Source organism: Amblyraja radiata, chromosome 1 (genome assembly GCF_010909765.2).
Source record: "Amblyraja radiata isolate CabotCenter1 chromosome 1, sAmbRad1.1.pri, whole genome shotgun sequence".
In the NCBI taxonomy this organism is placed as follows: Eukaryota; Metazoa; Chordata; class Chondrichthyes; order Rajiformes; family Rajidae; genus Amblyraja; species Amblyraja radiata.
In genome coordinates this window covers 33,389,204-33,404,154 of record NC_045956.1, presented here as the reverse complement: position 1 = coordinate 33,404,154, position 14,951 = coordinate 33,389,204, and the positions used below count along the sequence as shown (strand labels likewise).

The following is a 14,951-nucleotide window of genomic DNA, read 5'->3' as shown; positions in this document are numbered from 1 at the left end:
CCTAAAAGCAAACTAACCAAAAGGCTACGTCACCTTAAAGCAAACTCACCGAATGGCCGCTCTGCCGAAACGCCACCTACCCAAAAGGCGGCGTCGCCTACAAGCCAACGGACCGAATGCCGCTCAACAGAAAAGTCCAATAATGGACATACAGTATTTGGTGAGGTTCATAAACTTGTACATTGGGAGAAGTTTACAAAATTATGAGAGGCATAGGTAACTAGGAGGGGTTTATCACAATGATGCCTGGTTTAGAGAGTATCAGCTACAGGGTCACACTTAGATTGTTTTCTCTGGAACGCCAGAGGTTGAGGGGAGACCTGATAGAAGTGTATAAAATGATGAGAGGCAGAGATAGGGTAGACAGTCAGTATCAGACAGTCAGACACATTTTCCCAGGGTGGAAATGTCAAAGACTAGCGGGCACAGACCAGCGATCCCCGCACACGAACACTGCCCTACGCACACTAGGGAAAATTTACATTTATACCAAGCCAATTAACCTACAAACCTGCACGTCTTTGGAGTGTGGGAGGAAACCGAAGATCTCGGAGAAAACCCGCGAGTTTGCATGTTTTCCCCGTGACTGTGTTGGTTTCCTCCATGTGCTCCGGTTTCCTCCCACATCCTAAAGTGTGTGGGTTTGAAGGTGAATCAGTCTCTGTAGATTGCCCGTGTTCAAAAGGGAACTGCAGATGCTGGAATATCGAAGGTACACAAAATTGCTGGGGAAACTCAGCGGGTGCAGCAGCATCTATGGAGCGGAGGAAATAGGCGACGTTTCGGCCCGAAACGTCGCCTATTTCCTCCGCTCCATAGATGCTGCTGCACCCGCTGAGTTTCCCCAGCAATTTTGTGTACCTTCTGTAGATTGCCCCCTAGTGTGCAGGGAATGGGATGACATAGAACTAGTGTGAACGGGTGAACGATGGTCGGCATGGACGGTGGGCCACATCTTTCATCCATTCATTCCACAAGCAGACGAAGTGAAACTAAACTAAAGTTGCTCACTGCTATCTTTAGAGAATAAAACCTGCAGTCCTTGCCCTGCTTGGCCATAGGTGACACTACACACACAGCACATCAGCAATGTGGTGATAGTCAGAATCATACAGCATGGAAACAGGCCCTTCGGCCAAACTCAGTGCTGGAGGAAACCAGAGAACCTGGAGGAAACCCACCTGGTCACAGTGATAACATGCAAACTCCACACAGACAGCACCCTGCAGTACACCACTAGCCACAAGCCTCCAAACTGAAAAGCATCTACCATCACCTGGGGCAAGTAAATATGGGCAGAGATACGTGTAATCCCATGAATACATTATTTGTTTAATCTTGAAACCATGGAGAATTTCCACAATTTTTTGATCTAGAAACATAGAAAATAGGTGCAGGAGGAGGCCATTTGGCCCTTCGAGCCAGCACCACCATTCATTGTGATCATGGCTGATCGTCCCCAATCAATAACCCGTGCCTGCCTTCTCCCCATATCCCTTGATTCCACTAGCCCCTAGAGCTCTATCTAACTCTCTCTTAAATCTAATGAGATGGATGCATCTTGGGATGGATGTGCCTCCAGATTTCAGTAAAGCTGTGTTGGAACAATGTATAGTTTGTGGGATTTTAAGTTTAAGACTCAGGAAATCAGGCTACAGCTCTATAGGACTTTGGTTAGACCGCATTTGGAGTATTGCGTGAAGTTCTGTCACAACAGGAAGGATGTGGAGGCTTTAGAAAGGGTGGAGAGAGGTTTACCAGAACGCTGCCTGGATAATTAGAGGGTTTCAGCTACAGCGAGAAATTGGACACACTTGGATTGTTTTCTCTGGAACGCCATAGGTTGAGGGGAGACCTGGTAGAAGTGTATAAAATGATGAGAGGCATAGATAGGGTGGACAGTCAGAACCTTTTTCCCCGAGGGTAGAAATTTCAAAGGCTAGATTATAACTTTAAGGGGCAGGTTTAAAACGGATGTGCAGGGCAAGTTTTTTTTTTTATACAGAGGGTGGTGGGTGCCTGGAACGAGCTGCCAGGGGTGATGGTTGAGTGGCATTTAAGAGGCTCATGGATATGCAGGGAATGGAGGGATCGCCACCAGGGGGCGCTGCATGATTGGCAGCCTCTGTCTTTTCATCTTTTTTTTGTTATTTTTAGTGGGTCTTTAAAGTTTGTGTAAAAGTTCTCTGATTTGTTTCATGTGGGGGGTGGGGGAGGGGGTCGGGGCAAACTTTTTTTCAATCTGTTTTCTTGCCAGAGATGCGATTGTTTTCCGGATCGTATCTCAGGTCGCTCTGCGGCCTAACATCATGGAGCTGGAGGGCTTGCTCGGGACTGACTTTGAGTGCCACCGCGGGGATGTGGACTTACCATCGGAGCTGATCCCTTGCCTGGGATCGATTCTCCAACCGCAGCCTGTGGATTTCACCATCAAGGAGCTCGCAGTCTCGGGTAGAGACCGATGTCGGGAAGCTCCAAACTTCGCGGCAGGTTTCGACCAGCCCCGACCCGGGGTAGATCGCCCAGCACGGGAGAGCTGACATCCCCCCGATGCAGGAGCTTGATCGACCCAATGCGGAGGGCCCAAACGCCGCCGGCTACGGGAGTCAAGATTGTCCCGTCAACGGAGGGCTCGATGCCCACGACCGCAGGAGAACAAAGATGGGAAGAGATTGAACTTGTTTTCACCTTCCATCACAGTGAGGAATGTGGAGGAGTCACTGTGGTGGATGTTTATATTAAAATGTATTTTGTGTGTTCCGTTGCTTTTTTTTGCTATGACTGTATGACAAATTAAATTCCTCGTATGTTGCAAAATATACTTGGCTAATAAAGTATGATTATGATCATGATTATGATATGGATCACATATCCATGCGTGAGATCAGTTTAACTTGGCATCATTAAGTTGGCATCATTGGTTTAATTAGTTTATCTTGGCATCATGTTCTGCAGGGACATTGTGGGCCGAAGGGTCTGCTCCTGGGCTGCTTTGTCAGCCCACCTTGCTGGTTTGTTCATCTTTCTTGTCGGCGGGAACTGTCTTCCAAAGTACAAGAATTGGACATGGGAAAAAGCAGCGTTTAACATCTGCTGAGTGGGGGGTGGGGGGGAGGAAGTTGAACCTTCAACTACGAGCTATTAATGTGTGGCACAGTGTATACCTGTATCCATCTCCATCACTTTCTGCATGTTCACTGCAGTTGAGTCTCCATTAATGATGTCCAGGAAAAAATCAGCTGGGTTGTTAAAAGCTTCACATGTGTATCCTGTTGACCAAAGGGATAATAAAACAAAACAAAATATTAACCCAGAAAATAAAACTCTTCATTCAATCTGACTAGAACACTGACGGCAATTTATAGAAACATAGAAAATAGGTGCAGTAGGAGGCCATTCGGCCCTTCGAACCAGCACCGCAATTCATTGTGATCATGGCTGATCGTCCCCAATCAATAACCTGTGCCTGCCTTCTTCCCATATCCCTTGATTCCACTAGCCCCTAGAGCTCTATCTAACTCTCTTAAATCCATCCAGTGATTTGGCCTCCACTGCCCTCTGTGGCAGGGAATTCCACAAATTCACAACTCTCTGGGTGAAAATGTTTTTTCTCACCTCAGTCTTAAATGGCCTCCCCTATATTCTAAGACTGTGGCCCTGGTTCTGGACTCGCCCAACATTGGGAACATTTTTCCTGCATCCAGCTTGTCCAGTCCTTTTATAATTTTATATGTTTCTATAAGATCCGCCCTCATCCTTCTAAACTCCACTGAATACAAGCCTTGTCTTTTCAATCATTCCTCATATGACAGTCCCGCCATCCCAGGGATCAATCTCGATATATTTCCCAATTAATAAAAAAATTAGGTTAATACCCGGGATGGCGGGACTGTCATATGCTGAGAGAATGGAGCAGCTGGGCTTGTACACTCTGGAGTTTAGAAGGATGAGAGGGTATCTCATTGAAACTTATAAGATTGTTAAGGGTTTGGACATACTAGAGGCAGGAAACATGTTCCCGATGTTGGGGGAGTCCAGAACCAGGGGCCACAGTTTAAGAATAAGGAGTAAGCCATTTAGAACGGAGACGAGGAAACACTTTTTCTCACAGAGAGTGGTGAGTCTGTGGAATTCTCTGCCTGAGAGGGCGGTGGAGGCAGGTTCTCTGGATGCTTTCAAGAGAGAGCTAGATAGGGCTCTTAAAGATAGCTGAGTCAGGGGATATGGGGAGAAGGGAGGAACGGGGTACTGATTGTGGATGACCAGCCATGATCACATTGAATGGCGGTGCTGGCTTGAAGGGCCGAATGGCCTACTCCTGCACCTATTGTCATCACTGATAAAAGAGCCCAATATAAATATCAATAAAATTAGTTAATATTTTAATTTATTAATTACTTGAATAATCAATTCGTTTTTTAACTAATTTATTTATTATGTTTATTAATCAATTCATTGCATCAATCAATTAATTATTAATTGATAAGAATAACATAATACAAAATTAATAAAATGTAACCTGGTAATAAAAATTACAAATTAAAAACATTTTAATTACCAATTTAATATACAGCTGAGTTGTATTAACTTCTCAGGAGTATCCTGTTTAATATTGCAAAGGGAATAATAAAATAAAATATAATATTAACCCAGAAAATAAAACTTTGTTTAATCTGACTAGAAAATGTAAGGCAATTACTATTTTCCAATTACTTGTAGACCTGTGAACCATCAAATCACTGGTGATTTTTAATCCACAGGATTTCTACAGATTGCTGGGGACACAAGGAACTGCAGATGCTGAAATCTTGAGCAAAACCCAAAGTGCTGGAAGACTTTAGCACTATCCTACTCCCTCGGGATAATTTACAATTTATAGAGGCCATTTAAACTACAAACCTGCACGTCTTTGGAGGAAACCGGAGCAAAGCCACGCCTTCATTAGACTGATGGATTTGTCCCTGCCCCCCCCCACTCAAGCCCCTTCCACCCATATCCCTGCCATGGTTTTATATTTCACTCCTCTTTGCTCATTTATTTTGTCTCTATTTCACCTCTAGGCTTCTTCCTTTACTCCACGCATCTGCCAATCACCTCCCCCCCCCCCCCCTCACTTGCATCTACCTATTTGTCCCACCCCCTCCTCTCCTTTCCAGCTTTAGAAGAAGAGTCCCGACCTGAAACGTCGCCTGTCCATTCCCTCAGCAGATGCTGTCTGACCTGCTGAGTTTCTCCTGCGTTCTGTGTTTTGCTCAAGATTCCAGCATGAGCAGTCTCCTGTGTTTCCAGTGAGATGCCATTTGTTTGAATAAGTTTGGGGCAGCACGGTGGCGCAGCAGTAGAGTTGCTGCCTTACATCGCCAGAGACCCAGGTTCCATCCCGACTACGGGTGCTGTCTGAACGGAGTCTGTACGTTCTCCCCGTGATCACGTGGGTTTTCTCCGGGTGCTCCGGTTTCCTCCCACACTCCAAAGACGCGCAGGATTGTAGGTTAAATGGCTTCTATAAATTGTAAATTGTCCCTAGTGTGTAGAATAGCGCTAGTGTACGGGGTGATCACTGGTCAGCGTGGGCATGGTGGGCCAAAGGGCCTGTTTCAAGGCTGTATCTCTAATCTAAAAGTCTACAGTATCTGCCCTTTCAAGTCAAATCTCAGCAACAAAATACCGACTAATTCACAAACAACTCACCAATTGAAGAAAAATAACTCAGTGCCTCTCTGGAGGGACCATGGAAAACCAGTTTCCCTTTGGCAAGAAGTGTCAAACTGCCAAACAGCTTAAAGATAGCATATCTTGGCTGATGAATTGAGAAGATAATGGTTCTACCTTGATTTGACATCCTGGGAAAAGTCAAAAGTGAACACCATCAGTCCTTATCCCTCCACAACAATGAGCAGTATCTACAAATCTTAAGCTGAAAAGTGTACAGAAAATATTCACGAGGATGTTGCCAGGACTAGAGGGTGTGAGCGACAGGGAGAGGTTGAGTAGGCTGAGATTATTCCTTGGAGCGCAGGAGGATGAGGGGTGATCTTATAAAGGTGTACGAAGTCATGAGAGGAATAGATCGAGTAGATGCACAGAGTCTCTTGCCCAGAGTAGGGGAATCGAGGACCAGAGGACATAGGTTTAAGGTGAAGGGGAAAAGATTTAATAGGAATCTGAGGGGTAACTTTTTCACACAAAGGGCGGTTGGTGTATGGAACAAGCTGCCAGAGGCTGGGACTATCCCAACATTTAATAGACAATAGACAATAGGTGCAGGAGTAGGCCATTTGGCCCTTTGAGCCAGCACCGCCATTCAATGTGATCTTGGCTGATCATCCCCAATCAGTACCCCGTTCCTGCCTTCTCCCCATATCCCGACTCCGCTATTTTTGAGAGTCCTATCTAGCTCTCTCTTGAAAGCAGGAAGGAAGGAAATTGTAGAGAGGATGGTCTTTGCAGCATCCGGTAAAGAGCAAAAGATTTCTGACTATGTAAATGCCAAAGAGGCCATACTCTGAAGGTAAGATGGGCTGAATTTAAAGGAGATGTGTGTGGCCAGTTTTTTTTACACAAGGTGATGGATGCCTGGGAACATGCTGCTGGGGGTGTTGGGGAAGGCAGATACAATAGTTGAGTTTAGCTTATCGTCACGTTTACCGAGGTACTTTTGCTGTGTGCTAACCAGTCAGCATACGAAAAGACATGATTACAAACGAGCCACTCACAGTGTACAGATACATGATAAAGGGAATAATGTTTAGTGCAAGATAAAGTCCAGTAAAGTCCGATTAAAGATAGTCTTAGGGTTTCCAATGAGGTAGATGGGAGGTCAGGACCGCTCTCTAGTTGGTGATAGGATGGTTCGGTTGCCTGATAACAGCTGGGAAGAAACTGTCCCTGAATCTGGAGGTGTGCGTTTTCACACTTCTGTACTTATTGCCTGATAGGAGAGGGAAGAAGAGGGAGTGTCCGGGGTGAGACTAGTCCTTGATTATGCTGCTGGTCTTGCCGAGGCAGCGTGAAGTGTGGATGGAGTCGATGGGAGGTTGGTTTGTGTGATGGTCTGGGCTGCGTCCACAATTCTGCAATTTCTTGCGGTCTTGGATGGAGCTGTTCCCAAACCAAGCTGTGATGCATCCTGATTAAATGCTTTCTACAGCAATGTTTAGTAAGTAGTGGTGTTTAAGATGCTTTTAGATAGGCACTTGAATATGCAGGGAATGGAGGGATATGGATGATGTGCAGGCAGATTGGTTTAATCTGGCATCAGCTTCTGGCTGCGGCGCGGCGGGAACTTTAAATCTCCGACCGCCGGCCTGCGGCCTACACCAACCTGAAACCGATGTCTCCGGTGGGGGAGGCACCGTTTCAGGACTTACCTTAACTTTCACTCATCTGGATGCTCACAGCGGCGGCTGCGGAGGGTTGAGGTCCCAACCACGGGGGAAAATGGAGGAGGACTGGCCAAATTTTGTGCCTTCCACCACAGTGATGAATGCTGTGGTGGACGTTTGTGTTCAATTTTGATTGTGTTTTTGTGTGTTCTTTTTCATTGTACCGCTGCTGGCAAATTCATTTCATGTTTAAGTGACGAATAAAACTGATTGTATTGTATTGTATTGCATGGACACTGTGGGCCACAGGGCCTGTCGCCTGCCATACTGCTCCATGTTGTATTTAAGTAATGAGACAAACTGAGAGCACCTTTGCAGCAGCATCAGGACAGCGAGCGCCGTGCTGGCATCCAGCCCGGTGGTGGGTTCATCCAAGAACAAGACGGATGGATCAATGATCAGCTCCAGTCCAATGTTAGTCCTCTTCCTCTCTCCACCCGACACGCCCCGGATGAATGGAGTTCCAACCTGGTTAAAACACCACCACAAGGTAAACCAACTGCGGACTCACGTGACACTTCGGCTTTCTACCTCAATGACAAATTCATCTCACATAGAATGTTTAAGAAAGAACTGCAGACGCTGGAAAAATCGAAGGTTGACAAAAATGCTGGAGAAACTCAGCGGGTGAGGCAGCATCTATGGAGCGAAGGAATAGGTGACGTTTCGGGTCGAAACCTGAAGAAGGGTCTCGACCCGAAACATCATCTATACCTTCGCTCCATAGATGCTGCCTCACCCGCTGAGTTTCTCCAGCATTTTTGTCTAGTTTCTGAAATAGAACATCTGTGGCGGCAACTGGGAATTACAACACAAGATATCTCACGTGAAAAGTGTGTAGAAAGGAAATGCCCAAATTTGCATTAGATCAGCCGCTTTAATGATGTCAAATACGAAATCTGACAGCGTTCAGCGCAAAGCAGCCACTTGACCAACACTCCACAAAGACATAGAGTGGTCTCTTTTGAAGAAGAGCTTTTGGCACATTGCCTTCGTCAGTCAGGGTATTGCATGGTGCGGTTGGTATGTTTTGTTCTACCAGTTGCACCTCTCTGCCGCCCTTTATATTTGGCATCAAACTCTGTTTACCGTATAACTATGATCCACATCAAAAATTCTTCTGGCCATTTACTACAAACTATAGTAATATTGATCTTGAATTTGAGTCCTTCCAATGTTACTAGGAGTATTGCGTTCAGTTTTGGTCACCCTGCTATAGGAAGGATGGCGTTAAGCTGGAAAGAGTGCAGAGAAGATTTACGAAGATGCTGCCAGGACTCGAGGGTCCTGAGCTACAGGAAGAGGTTGGGCAGCCTAGGACATTATTGAGGGATGAGCTGTATATAAGGGAATAGATCAGGTGAATGCACAGAGAAACCAAGAACCGGAGGACATAGGTTTAAGGTGGTTGGGAACGATTTAACAGGAACCCGAGGGGTAACTTTTTCACACAGAGGATGGTTGGTGAATGGGAAGAGCTGCCAGAGGAGGTAGTTGAGGCAAGGACTAAAGACAGCATTTGAAAGACATTTGGACAGGTGCATGAATAGGAACGTTTTTGGGATATGGGCCAAACGCAGGCAAACTAGCTTAGATGGGCAACTTGTTTAAGAAAGAACAGCAGATGCTGGAAAAATCAAAGGTAGAAAAAAATGCTGGAGAAACTCAGTGGGTGAGGCAGTATCTATGGAGCGAAGGAATAGGTGACGTTTCGGGTCGAGACCCGAAACATCACCTATTCCTTCGCTCCATAGATGCTGCCTCACCCGCTGAGTTTCCCCAGCATTTTTGTCTACCTGAGATGGGCAACTTGGTCAGCATGGATGATTTGGGCCGAAGGGCCTGTTTCCGTGCTGTATGACTATGACTAGTAAATACTAGATTATTTTCACAGTGTTTGCTGGCTCTTTAAACCTTGCTCATTAAAACGGTAAAGAAAAATCACATTTCAGCAAAGGTGGCAAAAATGAGGCGAAACCTTGGAGTCGGCTACGTTGGTCAGGCCCAACTCTTTAATGACCTTGTCCACTTTTTCTCTCTTCTCCTGGCTGTGGATAGTCCTCGGCAATCGCAGTGCGGCAGAAAACTGCAAGTTCTCCCTCACCGACAGAGTGCCCATCACCACATCATCCTGAAAGGCAGAGTTAGTGACCACAGTGAGCTTACAGGCATTGCTGGCTGAGCAGAGGGAAGGTCGGGAAGGGATCTTGGGGTCCAAGCCACACCTTCCATGAAAGTGGCCACACAAGCAGGTCAAGTGGTTAGTTCAGCATGTGCTTGCATCAGCATTGGTTGGGGCATTAGGTACAAGATGCAGCTTTGTCGGACTCCAGGGCCTGTCCCACTCACCGATTTGTTTCGGCGACTGCCGGCATCAATGACTGACGTATCAGGTCACCGAAAAATTTGCGGCGTGACGGCGTATTGACGGCGGTGTTTTTTCAAGTGTCGCAACATTTTTTTTGTCGCCGCTGGATTTTGAAATGTTCAAAATCTTTTGGCGACACTGATATGATGCTGGCAGTCGCCCAAAAAAAATCGCCAAGTGGGACAGGCCCTTAAATAGTCATGAATGATTCAACTTTATCGGGCCTTGGTCAGGCAGCATTTGGAGTATTACGTGCAGTTCTGGTCTTCCTATTGCAGAATGGACGTGGAGGCTTTGGAGAGGGGGTTCACCAGATTACTGCCTGGATTAGAGGGGATTAACTACAGCAAGGGGTCCCAACCTGGGGTAAATTTACGCCCAGGGGTTACATTTGTTGATTCTGGATTTGTACATATTTTTTCTCATTGACTGACTGTGTTTGGTTCTGTTCATCATTAGTTGTTCATAAATAAGTGAAATAACATTGTTATGTGCTCAAGAAGGAACTGCAGATGCTGGAAAATCGAAGGTAGACAAAAGTGCTGGAGAAACTCAGCGGGTGCAGCAGCATCTATAGAGCGAAGGAAATAGGCAACGTTTCGATCCGAAATTCGGCCCGAAATGTTGCCTATTCCTTCGCTCCATAGATGCTGTTGCAACCGCTGAATTTCTCCAGCACTTTTGACTACCATTGTTATGTGCTATTAAAGTTGCCAGGGGTAAATGGGACGAAAAAGGTTGGCAATCCCTGAGCTACAGGGAGAGGTTGCACAGACTTGGATTAATTTCTTTGGAGTGTCAGAAGTCGAGGAGAGAGCTGACAGATGTATATAACATTATGACAGGCATAGACAGGGTAGATAGTCACAAGATTTTTCCCAGGGTGGAAATTTCAAATATGAGGGCATAACTTTAAAGTGAAAGTCATAGAGTGATACAGTGTGGTGACAGGCCCTTTGTCCCAATTTGCCCACACCGGCCAACATTTCCCATCTGCCTGTGTTCGGCCCATATCCGTCTAAACCTGACATAGAAACATAGAAAAATAGGTGCAGGAGTAGGCCATTTGGCCCTTCGAGCCAGCACCACCATTCAATATGCCCTATCCATGTACCTTTCTAATTGTTTCTTAAATGTTGTGATAGTACCTGCCTCAACTACCTCCTCCGGCAGCTCGTTTCGTACACCCATCACCCTCTGTGTGGAAACATTACCCTTCAGGTTCCTATTAAATCTTTCCCCCCCTCACCTTAAACAAATGTCCTCTGGTTCTCGACCCCCTCCCCCCACTCCGGGCAAGAGACTATGATCTATTCCTCTCATGATTTTGTACAACTCTATAAGATCACCCCTCAACCTCCTGCGCTCCAAGGCTCCTGCTCAACCTCTCCCTATAGCTCACACCCTCTAGTCCTGGCAACATCCTCGTAAATCTTCTCTGCACCCTTTCCAGCTTGACAACATCTTTCCTTTAACATGGTGCCCAGAACTGAACACAATATTCTAAATGCGGCCTCACCGATGTCTGATACAACTGCAACATGACTTCCCAACTTCTATACTCAATACGCTGACTGATGAAGGCCAATGTGCCAAACGCCTTTTTTGACCACCTTATCTACCTGTGATGCTTAGGTAGATGCAGATGCATAGGAACTAATGTACAATACCTGCACTCCTAGATCCCTCTGCTCTACAACTCTACCCAGAGCCCTGCCATTCACTGTGTAGAAACATAGACATAGAAACATAGAAAATAGGTGCAGGAGTCGGCCATTCGGCCCTTCGAGCCTGCACCGCCATTCAATATGATCATGGCTGATCAACCAACTCAGTATCCTGTACCTGCCATCTCTCCATACCCCCTGATCCCCCTAGCCACAAGGGCCACATCTAACTCCCTCTTAAATATAGCCAATGAACAGGCCTCAACTACCTTCTGTGGCAGAGAGTTCCAGAGATTCACCACTCTCTGTGTGAAAAATGTTTTTCTCATCTCGGTCCTAAAGGATTTCCCCTTTATCCTTAAACTGTGACCCCTTGTCCTGGACTTCCCCAACATTGGGAACAATCTTCCTGCTTCTAGCCTGTCCAACCCCTTAAGAATTTTGAAAGTTTCTATAAGATCCCCTCTCAATCTTCTAAATTCTAGCCCAATGTCCTGCCCATGTAAATGCTCCCAAAATGCAACACCTCACATTTCTCTGAGAGAGTCAAAGATTAAGGATGCTCAGTCTACTTGTGAGAGGGTAATATTTAATAAGAACCTTAAGGGCAACTTGGTCCCACAGAGGGTGGTGGGTATATGGGACAAAGTGCCAAAGGAGGTAGTTGAGGTACGTACGATAAACATTTAAAAGACATTTGGACAGGTACAGGGATAGTATAGATTTAGAGGGATATGGGACAAGATGGATCCAGTATAGATGGGGCACCTTGGTCGACATGGACAAGTTGGGCCGAAGGACCTGATTCCGTGCTGTATGACTAACAGTGTAATCTCATTGTGTGGAACTGCATACTAGAGACAAGGAACTGCAGGTGCCAGTTTATGTATAAAAAAAACACAGAGTGCAGGAGTAACTCAGCGGGTCAGGCAGCATCTGTGGAGAACATGGACACAGAGTGCTGGAGTAACTCAGCAGGTCAGGCAGCATCTGTGGAGAACATGGACACAGAGTACTGGAGTAACTCAGCGGGTCAGGCAGCATCTCTGGAGAACATGAACACAGAGTGCTGGAGTAACTCAGCGGGTCAGGCAGCATCTCTGGAGAACATGAATAGGAGACGTTTTGGGTGTGGACGTGTCTGACGAAGGGTCCTGATTTTGCTTGTAGGGCTAAAGGAATCAAGGATATGAGGAAAAACCAGGAACGGGGAATTGATTTTAGATGACCAGCCATGATCATATTGAATGGTGGTGCTGGCTTGAAGGGCCGAATGGCCTACTCCTGCACCTATATTTCTATGTTCTATGTTTCTGATCCGAAACGCACATATCCGTGTTTTCCAGAGATGCTGCCTGACCCAATGAGTTACTCCAGCACTTTTAGTTTAGTTTAGTTTAATTTAGTTTAGAGATACAGCACGGAACAGGCCCTTCAGCCTACCAAGTCCACGCCGACCTGCGATCGCCACATACTAACACTATCCTACACACACTAGGGACAATTTATATTTATACCAAGCCAATTAACCTACAAACCTACACGCCTTTGTAGTGTGGGAGGAAAGGAAAGATCTTGGAGAAAACCTATGCGGGTCACAGGGAGAACGTACAGACAGCACCCGTAGTCAGCATGGTACCCAGGTCTCCGGCGCTGCAAGCACTGTGAGGCAGCAACTCTATCTCTGTGCCACCGTGACTGCCCTTTGGATCACTGTTGGGTCGGTTTTTTTTCCTCCAAAATATATAAAACTCCAAAAATGTTTTCCCCAAAGGAGTCGTCCTCACCTGCACGACGTAGCCAGAGATACACTTGAAATTAGCAGGCTGCGGAGCACCGTCGATCAGTACTTGTCCTTTTAAACCTGTCGGATCCTTTCTGGCAGCCAAAATATCCAATAAGCTGGGAAGCAACGTACAAATGTTATTTCACAGAAAGAAACCTGCATAAACCAACGTTGGCTCTCTGATAGTTCTATACACACAAACCAGATCTGAATGCATCCTAGCCTGGATTGTGTGGATGTGGACGGGGTGTTTCCACTAGTGGGAGAGTCCAGGACCAGAGGGCACAGCCTCAGAATTAAAGGACGTTCCATTGGGAAGGAGATGAGGAGGAAGCTCTTTACTCAGAGGGAGGTGAATCTGTGGGATTAATTGCCATTCATGGATATTTTTAAGGCAGAGATTGATAGATTCTTGATTAGAACGGGGTTATGGGGAGAAGCAGGAGAATGAGGTTGAGAGGGAAAGATGGAGCAGCCATGGTTGAATAGCGGAGTAGACTTGATGGGCCGAATGGCCTAATGCTGTTCCAAACACATGAACATGAAGGTCATATATGACCTTCATGAAGGACTGGTCAGATTTGAAACTTACCGAATAGTGAAAGGCCTGTATAGAGTGCAGGTGATGTTTCCACTAGTGGGAGAGTCTAGGACCAGAGGGCACAGCCACGGAATCAAAAGGACGCTCCTTTAGGAAGGAGATGAGGAGGAAGTTCATTAGTCAGAGGGTGGTGAATCTGTGGAATTATTTTCCACAGCCAGCTGTGGAGGGCAAGTCACTGGATATTTTTAAGGCAGAGATTGACAGATTCTTGATTAGTACGGGTGTCAGGGGTTATGGGGCAAAGGCAGGAGAATGGGGCTATGAGGTCGAGATAGATCAGTCATGATTGAATGGGCCGAATGGCCTAATTCTGCTCCTATCAATTGTGAACATAATTAAAACATAGAACAACACCACACAGGAACAGGTCCTTCAATGTCTGTGACAACTCTTAGCTGTCTGCACATAATCCATAGTTTAGTTTGGTTTATTATTGTCATGTGTACTGAGGTACAGTGAAAAGCTTTTGTTGTGTGCTATCCTGTCAAAATAAGAGACTATACGTCATTACAATCAAGCCGACTACAGTCTATATCCCTCCATTCCCTGCATATCCATGTGCCTATCCAAATGTTTCTTCAATGCCACAATCATATCTGCCTCCACCACCACCCACTGGCAGCGTGCTCATAGGTTCTAGGAGCAGAATTAGGCCATTCAGCCCATCGAGTCTACTCTGCCATTCAATAATGGCTGATCTATCATTTCCTCTCAACCCCATTCTCCTGCCTTCTCCCCATGACCCCTGATACTAACCCCGTACTAATCAAGAATCTGTCAAGAATCTGTCAATCTCCACCGTAAAAATATCCAATGACAGCCTCCACTGCCATTTGTGGCAATTAATTCCACAGATTCACCCCCCGCTGATGAGATATTCCTTCTCATCTCCTTTCTAAAGGTACGTTCTTTAAATCTGAGGCTGTGCCCTCTAGTCCTAGACTCTCCCACTAGTGGACACATCCCCTCCACATCCACTCTATCCGGGCCTTTCACTATTCGTTAAGTTTCAATGAGGTCCCCCCTTATTCTTCTAAACTCCAGCGAGTACAGGCCCAGCACCGTCAAACACTCATCATATGTTAACTCACTCATTCCTGGGATCATTCTCGTAAACCTCCTCTGGACCCTCTCCAATGCC

General features: G+C 46.1%; 1 protein-coding gene across 2 annotated transcripts in view; it reads right to left on the bottom strand.

Annotated features, from left to right (window-relative positions):
* Nucleotides 1–14,951, bottom strand: part of abcg2 (ATP binding cassette subfamily G member 2 (Junior blood group)) — an 81,825-nt gene that overhangs the window by 35,702 nt on the left and 31,172 nt on the right. For both annotated transcript variants that reach the window (XM_033020251.1, XM_033020262.1), the window contains 5 exons: nt 13,208–13,322; nt 9,364–9,516; nt 7,696–7,853; nt 5,692–5,843; nt 3,165–3,269 (listed from right to left, as the gene is read on the bottom strand). In XM_033020251.1, the coding sequence (XP_032876142.1) occupies nt 3,165–3,269; nt 5,692–5,843; nt 7,696–7,853; nt 9,364–9,516; nt 13,208–13,322 (683 nt within the window). The remainder of the gene's footprint in view (nt 1–3,164; nt 3,270–5,691; nt 5,844–7,695; nt 7,854–9,363; nt 9,517–13,207; nt 13,323–14,951) is intronic.